At 50.7% G+C, this 11496-nt stretch overlaps 1 protein-coding gene across 4 annotated transcripts in view; it reads right to left on the bottom strand.

Annotated features, from left to right (window-relative positions):
- LOC133136541 (zinc finger MYND domain-containing protein 11-like) overlaps nucleotides 1-11496 on the bottom strand; it is a 35763-nt gene that overhangs the window by 11237 nt on the left and 13030 nt on the right. For 3 of the 4 annotated variants that reach the window (XM_061254114.1, XM_061254113.1, XM_061254115.1), the window contains 6 exons: nucleotides 4982-4996; nucleotides 4066-4227; nucleotides 3430-3507; nucleotides 1436-1528; nucleotides 680-767; nucleotides 47-102 (listed from right to left, as the gene is read on the bottom strand). In XM_061254114.1, coding sequence (XP_061110098.1) covers nucleotides 47-102; nucleotides 680-767; nucleotides 1436-1528; nucleotides 3430-3507; nucleotides 4066-4227; nucleotides 4982-4996 — 492 coding nt within the window. The remainder of the gene's footprint in view (nucleotides 1-46; nucleotides 103-679; nucleotides 768-1435; nucleotides 1529-3429; nucleotides 3508-4065; nucleotides 4228-4981; nucleotides 4997-11496) is intronic. The other variant, XM_061254116.1, reaches the window with a different exon arrangement.

Here is an 11496-nt window from a genome sequence, read left to right as displayed (position 1 = left end):
GACGGTGAAAAGATTTGAGAAGTGTCGGGGAGAAGACTGAGGTTACCTCGTGGCATGTGTCGGTGTACAGCAGTCTCGCAATTTCTGCTTGGTCGCTGTGTACTGCAACACAAAAATAACCCCACTAAAAACGGCATTTTCATCATCAGCTTGCCATGCTACGGAGACGGTTAGTGCATATGTATCTAATGTACACTATGTAGATGTATTTTACGTACAGTGTGCAAGTATTTGGACAGTGGTACCACCAACTCTGATGTGTTATGTTGACAAATGCCAATAACAGACTCCAAAGGCAATCAAAAGCCTAGAACCAAGCTGGAAGCTTTCTTATACCTGCATGAAGGAAGTGATTAAATACACCTGACTAATCAGAAACAGCTGAGGAGGAGCAAACTTAAGTTTTGGTTCTGTAAAATGGGGGGTGGGGGGCTATGAATAAAAAGTTGTGTAATTCCTACATGGATCACCCGATATGGATGGAAATACCCATAAATAAAAAGTGACAGTCTGTACTTTAATCTCAAATTCATTGTTTCATCCAATGTGCTGGAGTACAGAGCCAAAGGAACAGAACATGTACCACTGTCCACATATTTGCTTGTATTTTCCAGTATATTTAATTTCTGTAAGGGGGAGGGGGAGGCGTGCTGTATGTTGCCACGGCGACGGTTCCCACCTCCGAACAAGATGGCGGTGTTGTGCACGATGAGCTGGGCGTCTGCCTTGAACTCGTCGAAGCTCTTGTATTTTCCCTCGGTGAGGTTCTGCGAAGAGAACAATGCGCCGCATTCAGACGCGGCCTGCAATACCGCCGGCCGCCACAGGAGGGCAGGGCCGCGCTTGCACGCGCTCCCGTTTCTCACCACGTGTCTCGAAGGCAAGTCAACGAGGCTGGTCGCTGCACTCTGCTAACGTCTCTCAGACTGACGGCCTGTATTGGAGAACTAGCGCACACACCAGAAACACACCAGAAGCTCTCACCTCAAGCTCCGAAAAACAGGAAGGCCGATGTTGCCGACACGTCAACGCCCATATGGTGAAACAAATGCTATTATTCTTTTTTTTGGAGCATCAAGCAAGTGCGCAAGTCTTTTCTGATCTCAAATTGCTTTTTTTCCCTTTTTCTTTTTCTTTTTCTTTTTAACCAGGAGAGGTCCAGTGAGAAAGTGTTTCTCTTTGGCATGGATGTCCTGGGAGAAATGCCAGAAAGAACAGTAGCCAGTGGGGCACGTTAGAGGGACAGAGAACCCAAAAACTGTCCGTGGTACAGGCCTTGCTCAAGGGCCCAACAGCAGAGTTGTGACACTGGGTTGGGTTGGGCAAGGCTGGGCTGGGCAGGGTTGGGTGGGGTGGGGCAGGGCAGGGTTGGGTTGGGTGGTTCAGGGCTGTAGCTGGGCTGGGCTGGGTTGGGCTGGGCTGGGCCGGTACTGACCTCCTGTATGTTAGAAACGTCCAGCGCCGTGTGGATCAGTCTCCTGTACATGGGGTGCTTGGTGTCTTTGCCTTTCTTGTTCAGGTCTACGGCCTGTTTGGAGCGAGAGAACAGACAGGGGCACATCCAAAATGTAAAATTGTACTCTGCACTTAATGAATCACTTAGAGCAGTTTGATTACATAGGGGCGACATGGCTCAAGCAGTAAGAGCAGTCGTCTGGCAGTCTGAGGGTTGCCGGTTCGATTCCCCGCCCGGGCTGTGTCGAAGTGTCCCTGAGCAAGACACCTAACCCCTAAATGCTCCTGACGAGCTGGTCGGTGCCTTGCATGGCAGCCAATCGCCGTCGGTGTGTGAGTGTGTGTATGAATGGGTAATGAGAAGCATCAATTGTACAGTGCTTTGGATAAATTCCAACCATTTAGTTAACTCACCTCACCTGGTAACCTGGGTCTCAAAAGGGTGCTGATTTTAAGGTGAAAACAAAAACCAGCAGACCCAGTAGCTCTCCAGGACCGTGGTTGGAAACCACTAAGCCTAAGCTAGCTATCCAGCCAATTTGCGAGCGCATCAACATAATAATATGGAAGCTCTATGCGTCTGCGTGTGTGAACTGCTCTGCTTCAGCTTACAAGAATAGTAATTATTTCCCGTGTTTTTGTAGTACACAGCGCTGTGGCCGTCTGCTTCTGCAGAGACAGAGGACAGGAACGCAACACCGGAGCGGACTGCAAGGAATGTTCTTCGGTAAAAAGGTCAGAGGTCAGGAAACCTGTGGATGGCGGTACACCACGCCGCGTGCGGTTTCCATGGGGACAACTAAAAACGCCGTGGTTACCACGCCACACCTGCATGCAGAGGACGTCAGCCAGACCCCGGGTCACAAACGTAAACGATGTGGATTCATATACATTTCTGCGCTTTACTGAGCTTGTCTGGTGTTCTGGAGCCTATGAAACACCCTCAGGAAGTGCACACCACACCTTATGGTCCTCCCGGTTGGCTCAATTGCACCAGGCAAGACCGATCGAGCACAGAAAAGTATTTGCACCCAAAATAATTACGCACTTGACCCAGGCTTGGCACCGACCGTAAAATACGCGAGCATCAGGGCGGCTCGACCTTATGAAGCGTTTACTGCCCATCACACAATATACCCCTTACTGCAGCCCCATCACACAATATACCCCTTACTGCTGCCCCATCACACAATATACCCCTCACTGCTGCCCCATCACACAATATACCCCTTCCCTTACTGCAGCCCCATCACACACAATATACCCCTCACTGCAGCCCCGTCACACAATATACCCCTTACTGTAGCCCCATCACACAATATACCCCTTACTGTAGCCCCATCACACAATATACCCCTTACTGCTGCCCCATCACACAATATACCCCTCACTGCAGCCCCGTCACACAATATACCCCTTACTGCAGCCCCATCACACAATATACCCCTCACTGCTGCCCCATCACACAATATACCCCTCACTGCAGCCCCGTCACACAATATACCCCTTACTGTAGCCCCATCACACAATATACCCCTCACTGCAGCCCCATCACACAATATACCCCTTACTGCAGCCCCATCACACACAATATACCCCTCACTGCAGCCCCATCACACAATATACCCCTCACTGCAGCCCCATCACACAATATACCCCTTACTGCAGCCCCATTACACAATATACCCCTTACTGCTGCCCCATCACACAATATACCCCTTACTGCAGCCCCATCACACAATATACCCCTCACTGCTGCCCCATCACACAATATACCCCTCACTGCAGCCCCATCACACACAATATACCCCTCACTGCTGCCCCATCACACAATATACCCCTTACTGCAGCCCCATCACACAATATACCCCTTACTGCAGCCCCATCACACAATATACCCCTTACTGCTGCCCCATCACACAATATACCCCTTACTGCAGCCCCATCACACAATATACCCCTTGCCCTACTCACCCTCTCCTTCATCCTCTGCACGATAAACCGCAGGTATCTGTTCATGTCCTGCTTGCTCAGGTTCTTCTTTTTACTGCCCTGTAGGGAAAACAAAATGCAGAGAAATGCACAGAATGAGCGTGAGTGTTGGGACAGTGCGTGGCCACATTGCAGGCTATGGGCAGGCGGTAAAGTACGGACCACGCGTCCCGATAGGTCAGAAGTCCTAAATAAAGGACCAATGAATGGCTGATCCCTGCCGTAAAAGGGTCAGTAACGGTAAGGTTGGGGACATGGACCAGCTGAGGTCCGGTCCTGAACTACAGCTCCAGTCCGGGCCCTGATCCGATCGGGTTAGGACGACGGCGGGCCCCTGGGAAGTACATCACTCATTTATCCAAAGTGACTTACAGTTGATTAGACTAAGCAGGGGAGCCCCCATGGAGCAATGTGGGGTTAAGGGGCCCCAACGGCTGTGCGGATCTTATTGTGGCCACACCGGGGCTTGAACCAGCGACCGCCCGGGTCCCGGGCACCTTAGCCGCTAGGCTACAGGCTACAGGCTACAGGCTATAGGCTATAGGCTACGGGCTACAGGCTACGGGCTACGGGCTACGGGCTACAGGCCGCCGCACTGCGGCCAGGCGGCGGGCGCACCTTGCAGGCCAGGCACTGCCAGGAGGAGGCGCTGTCCCAGGGCTTCGGCTCCTCCGACAGGCACTTGAGGTGGTAGACGCGGAAGCAGTTGTCGCACGGCAACACGTCGCCGGGGAGGTGGCAGCCGAAGCAGTACCAGTCGTGGCTCTCCGTCTCCCAGTCCTGCAGGAAACAGGAGGAGAAGAACAGAGTAATTCACGCCCCCCTCCTCCTCCTCCCTCCCTCCCTCCCTCCCTCCGATTGGCTGGCGCTCCCCTTCTCCGTCAGCCAATCCCGTGCCTTCCCCACTCGCGCACGCGCACACGCGCTCGGCTTCCGGAAACATCCGCTGATTCTACGCCCTCCCTGTACCACAACCTGCTCTGTATGAGCGAATACATACCACACGTCACCTCTGTGAAGGTTCCACAGAGAGAATGTATGATATATGGTACATACTGACAGTCTACAGGGTGGTACAGACCCATGCATTTTTTTTTTTTTTGCAGATGGTACGGAATTTGTTCCGACTATCATTTTTCATAACGACCTCACTGTCCATAAAATAAAATTCATGAACCTACGAGATTGCTGCAAAGTAACTCTGAGCACAACCAACATTGTCCCGACAAACCTCTCTCTCTCTCTCTTAATTCATGACCTCATTTTTCAGCTGCAATGTGCAGATTTACGCTGGTCCAAGACGACCCTACAACCCTGCCTAAAGCAAGGCATCTCACATAAAAAATATGTGTTTGGTTTTTTTTGGTTTAAGTTTAAGAATAGTCACAGAAGAGTTTACAGGACCAGCGTGATTAAAACGGCCTGGCCAGGGACAGTGAGAGTGTCGGCCATTTTAAAAACACAACATCCATGCAAAGCCCCCCTCCCTGCTGCAGCCGGGGGTAACTGTAGAAACCTCGAAAGAGTTACGCACCTCATTCTGAGCCAGCTGAAAGAAAGGAACAGGAAGAGCTTTAGCATCAGGAAGCTGCTCTATCCACCCAGCCAGGACAGGAAGTTGTGACGTCTACACCCATAACTGCTCTAAGCAGGTTCCCACGACCTCCCGACATCTCCCTCACCTTTTGAGTCCTTTTGACGTGCCCGTCTTCAAACGATATCCGTCACATTTCAATACGGTTATTTAGTGGCTTACAGTTGATTAGACTACGCAGGGGACAATCCCCCCTGGAGCAATGTGGGGTTAAGGGGCCTTGCTCAAGGGCCCCCAACAGCTTGTGCGGATCTTATCGTGGCTGCACCGGGGATGGAACCACCGACCTTCTGGGTGCCAGTCATGTACCTTAACTAGACGGCGATGGGCTGCATCTCATCGTATGCTCGGCTAGGGTACGTCAAGCTTCAGACCAGCAACGTCGCTGGGGAGAGCAGGGAGACGCTTCTGGAGTCCTTTAGACGCTCCTTTCTTAGACGGATATGTGAGGCCCGTGGTTCCCGGTCACTGATCCTGGCAACACGGCCGCCGGCCCCGGCAGTTACGGTTACAATCATATCACAGCGGTTATAGTCACAATGAAGCGCGTCATGTTGTTGAGGTGGCACTTCAGACTTTTTGAGACTCAAGGCGGCCCACAGGCTGCTGGCGCAGATCTTTTAGGAACCACATCAAGTCACTGCCAGCCGCGGATGCAGCCGTAGGGGGTGGGGGCGGGGAGTGCGACTCGTGAGCTCAGCACAAGATGGCCGCCCGGCTCACCTCGATTCACCTCGATTGTGCTGTGTGAAATCCCCGGGGCAGCACAATGTGCGGTCAGAGAAGTTCCGCCGTCCTCTGCCAAAATACGAGCGCCGTGGGTGGCTGGCATACCCCCCCCTCCCTCCCCCCCCGCTTCCTTTAGTTCTGTGACTGTGGCAGACACTAAACGGGCGGGGGCGGGGGTCTGGACCCCGAATCGCCTTCAGGACTAAAGATGGAGCCGAGCCAGTGACCCAGTCTGCCGTGAAACCCCCCCGCCCCCCCCGAGTGCGTCGCCTGCCAGGCCGGCTAACGCCGCGCGCATTCCGTTCCCAGGCCCGCGAACCGCGCTAATCGCCAGGGGCGACCACCTGGGCGCTAGGCAACACGACGCACGTCTGACTGCGGAGCGCCGGGTGAATCCTGCGCTGAAACACAAACTTTAAAGACTTTCATTCTGAAATCAGAATGAACTTAATAACTTTACTCCTTTAATTTAGGTTGGGTCTTCGTAACCATACGAACGCGCCTTAAGGTGCATGTCCTAAACGCGCACGTATGAGTGTTGAGTGAATCTTTTAAACAGGGCTCTCACCAGGTGAAGGGCCTGCGTCACACAGTCACAGTCAGGAGTTTAACCACACCACGCTTCCCAAACCCGAAAGCCTGATTCACACTTTCTTGCACAACCTTTTCGTGGCACATGTGTTGTATGACGAAAAATTCCTTCACGATGTTTATTGGACAGGATCAGTCACGTGACTAAAAAAAAAAAAAAAAAAAAAAAAAAAGCCAACAAACTCTCAGGGGTTCTACTTGGAACCTCATCTCAGACCGTCGCCGAAGTATAAATGCGAAACGTTGTGCGCAGGTATAAGTCAGGCTTAAGGGTCGGTTTCACAGACACAGGATTAAACCTTGTCCTGGACTAAGTTTAATCTGCATTTGCAAAACCACCCCCCAAGGGATGCTTATCGAACCAACACGGAATAGCTGTGTTACCACACATTTTGCATTACATGCAGTAAAATATTAAAGCCAGAAGGAGGTTCTTTCTAATGAAAAACACACACCCACACACACACACACACACACACACACACAGAGGAGAGGGAGAGAGAAGGGAGCCAAGCACAAGACGGATCACATTTGACGAGCATGGACAGCAACGACAATCATCTCCAGAACACTGCTGTACATGAAAGGGTCTCTGTCGTTCGTAGGCCACATAACTTCTCCAGCATTGTTCAAATGGAACTGAACATGCTTTCAGATGACATTCCTCCCAGAGGGGGGGGGGGGGGGGCGGGGGCGGTGGATGGGAAGACCCCTTGCACACACACACACACACACACACACACTCTCACACACTCTCACACACACACACAATCGCTCTCACACACACACACACTCGCTCGCTCGCTCGCTCTCACACACACTCATTCTCTCTCACACTCACACACACACACACACTCGCTCTCACACACACTCATTCTCTCTCTCACTCAAACACACACACACACTCGCTCTCACACACACTCATTCTCTCTCTCACTCAAACACACTCACACTCACACTCACTCACACTCACTCACTCACTCACACTCACTCACACTCACTCACTCACACTCAGTCACTCACACTCAGTCACTCACACTCAGTCACTCACACTCAGTCACTCACACTCACTCACACTCACACTCACTCACACTCACTCACACTCACTCACACTCACACACTCACACACTCTCACACTCTCACACTCTCACACACTCTCACACACACACTCTCACTCTCTCACACACACACTCTCACTCTCACACACACACTCTCACTCTCTCACACACACACTCACACACACACTCACACTCAGTCACTCACACTCAGTCACTCACACTCAGTCACTCACACTCACTCACTCACTCACACATACACTCACTCACACATACACTCTCCCACACACACACACACACACACACACACACACACACACACACACACACACACTCTCCCACACACTCACACTCACACTCACACTCACACTCACTCACTCACTCACTCACTCACTCACTCACTCACTCACTCACTCACTCACTCACTCACTCACTCACTCACACTCACTCACACTCACTCACACTCACACATACATACACTCTCTCACACACACACACACACACACACTCACACACACACACACACACACACACACACACTCACACACACACACACACACACACACACACACACACTCACACACACACACACACACACACACACACACACACTCTCTCTCTGGCAGCCCCTGAGACCGCTACACGGCGTTCCGGAGCCGTAGATCAACAGCCCGGTTGCCGGTGGCGCCCTGCGCTCCCGTCGATTCCAGGAAAAGGGAGGCGAGCTCAAACAGGGAAGAGGGGTCGAGCCAAGTTCTCCGGGGCGGAGAGGGGAGATTTAGAGGCCTGTTTCAGCCCCTCTGCTGCCGAAAAACACGGAGTATTGTTCACGTCAGGAGAGCGTTGTACGGGCTAACTCCAATGTCACGACACCGTCACACGAGCTAACCGCAATGTCACGACACCGCTATATGGATGTCAGGACACAGGCATACAGGTCAGAACACCGTCACACGAGCTAACCGCAATGTCACGACACCCTCACACGAGCTAACCGCAATGTCACGACACCCTCACACGAGCTAACCGCAATGTCACGACACCCTCACACGAGCTAACCGCAATGTCACGACACTGTCACACGAGCTAACCGCAATGTCACGACACTGTCACACAAGCTAACCGCAATGTCACGACACTGTCACACGAGCTAACCGCAATGTCACGACACCCTCACACGAGCTAACCGCAATGTCACAACACCGTTACACGAGCTAACCACAATGTCACGACACTGTCACACGAGCTAACCGCAATGTCACGACACCCTCACACGAGCTAACCGCAATGTCACGACACATCACACGAGCTAACCGCAATGTCACGACACATCACACGGGCTAACCGCAATGTCACAACACCGTTACACGAGCTAACCGCAATGTCACAACACCGTTACACGAGCTAACCACAATGTCACGACACTGTCACACGAGCTAACCGCAATGTCACGACACCCTCACACGAGCTAACCGCAATGTCACGACACCCTCACACGAGCTAACCACAATGTCACGACACTGTCACACGAGCTAACCGCAATGTCACGACACCCTCACACGAGCTAACCGCAATGTCACGACACATCACACGAGCTAACCGCAATGTCACGACACATCACACGGGCTAACCGCAATGTCACAACACCGTTACACGAGCTAACCGCAATGTCACAACACCGTTACACGAGCTAACCACAATGTCACGACACTGTCACACGAGCTAACCGCAATGTCACGACACCCTCACACGAGCTAACCGCAATGTCACGACACCCTCACACGAGCTAACCACAATGTCACGACACTGTCACACGAGCTAACCGCAATGTCACGACACCCTCACACGAGCTAACCGCAATGTCACGACACATCACACGAGCTAACCGCAATGTCACGACACATCACACGGGCTAACCGCAATGTCACAACACCATTACACGAGCTAACCGCAATGTCACAACACCGTTACACGAGCTAACCGCAATGTCACGACACATCACACGAGCTAACCGCAATGTCACGACACATCACACGAGCTAACCGCAATGTCACGACACATCACACGAGCTAACCGCAATGTCACGACACTGTCACACGAGCTAACCACAATGTCACGACACCGTCACACGAGCTAACCGCAATGTCACGACACATCACACGGGCTAACCGCAATGTCACGACACATCACACGGGCTAACCGCAATGTCAGAACACTTGTGTATTTTCACACCAAAGCTTTTTTTCCCATCCACTACCTGGAAAATGATTTTAATCATTAGATGATTTGACGTCATCGTGTACCAGTCGGCATGCATGTCCCCTCCCATCAATATCCTTTTCACACAGCGGCACGCATTCCCCCCCTCCTCATTTCTCTCCTTTCTGTTTCAGCTAGTCTTTAAATATCAGGTCAACACTCAGCGCATCGCAGACGTGTGTGTGTGTGTGTGTGTGTGTGTGTGTGTGTGTGTGTGTGTGTACGATTTCAAAAACGTCGACTTAAGGGGTAGCTGCCCAAAAACGCGAGTGACACACAAACCTGTAGCACAACCCAAACAAAATGAAAGGGCAGCACGAGGCCTGCGGACCGCGTCCCACAAACCCAAACATTCTTCCCCCGCACAATCCACCCCATTGTGTGCCAGCAGGGCCCGGCCAGACACGGGCCACTCCAACCCACTCATCGCCTAACAACGGTGGATATGAGCCTACAGATGTGTGTCCAGGATTTGTGTTTTTAACATGATGACAACAAAATATACTTAATACTAAGATTGACGGTCATATAACGCGAGGCGAGGCACTTCTGTTCTTTTACGGTGTAAATGGGTCGGATAACATTAACGTACTGTAGAAAAGAAACCTGGTACATGGACAACAGACAACACAACACACTCACGCTCACAATTCACGATTTTAAGGAAACCTCTTGCTTTCATAACAGGTAGTTTTACATATTCTTCTTTGTATTCAAGTATCAGTTTTTGCATTTCTTGACATTGCATCATTAATATTTATGATTTTTAGTAATCCACACACACACACACACACAAGTGCAGTAAACAATCAAGAAAGAAAAAAACAAACAAAAAAAAAACAATCAAAAGTAATAATCACGGTTCATCACCCTCTTATTAAACCTGGAGCAGAAGTTAATCAGCGTCACAAGCTTCATTGTTTTTATGAGGTAAATCTGTCCGAGGCGGGCGGGCGGGGGGGGGGGGGGGGGGGTGACTAAACTCAGCCCCCCAGTTGCCTTGGTTACAGTAACTGCAGGGATATGCATTCGGGAAGAACAGAACAGACAGGTGGGGTTCTCAGGTGCGTCACAAGACTCCTGCTCAGTCCGTGTTTTTAACAGACGCATGCTGAAGACCACAGACACAGAACACCCTAGAACTTCTACTACTAGTACTACTACTACTACTACTACAATTACTACTACTACCACCACCATTAGCCAAAAGAAAAACACTACATCTACTGCACGCATATATGCTTGCTACGAACCTTTGCTCCTGTAGCCAATGGCAGTGCGCCAAGTCACACAGCGATGTTTTCACTGGGTGATGTGCGTGGGCACTGAATTTTTTTTAATATGTGCATTTTAGTATCTATACGGCAATGAAATGTATATCCGAGTCTGAGTCTCAACAGGGTTCACCTGCATAAAATAACACTGAAGTTTGTGCATGTTTTTTTTTTTATTTTATTTTTTTTAGTTTTTATCTATAAAGTGATGTCGTACAGGTAGATCAGTAGCGAGCAAATATTTAAAAAAGGTCATTGGGTCACCGCCGAGCCATTCCGCAAGAACCCAGGCCTGGGGAACGCAGCAACATACTGGACTTCACAGAGGACATGCACATTTAATATTCATTATTATTATTATTATTATTATTATTAGACGTGTAATATTAACGCGCCAGCGCCAAGCAGGAGCGAAGGCAGAGATCCCTTCTAACAGGAAGCCCTCGGCCCTGTGCTTCTATCTTCATCTCAAGAGTCAGATTAGCGCTTTTGAACGATCGTAAAACAAAAAAAAAAAGATGCTTTAAAGATCCCCGGGTGGAGGCGG

Source organism: Conger conger, chromosome 9 (genome assembly GCF_963514075.1).
Source record: "Conger conger chromosome 9, fConCon1.1, whole genome shotgun sequence".
NCBI classification, from domain to species: domain Eukaryota; kingdom Metazoa; phylum Chordata; class Actinopteri; order Anguilliformes; family Congridae; genus Conger; species Conger conger.
This window is presented reverse-complemented; position numbering and strand designations above follow the sequence as displayed.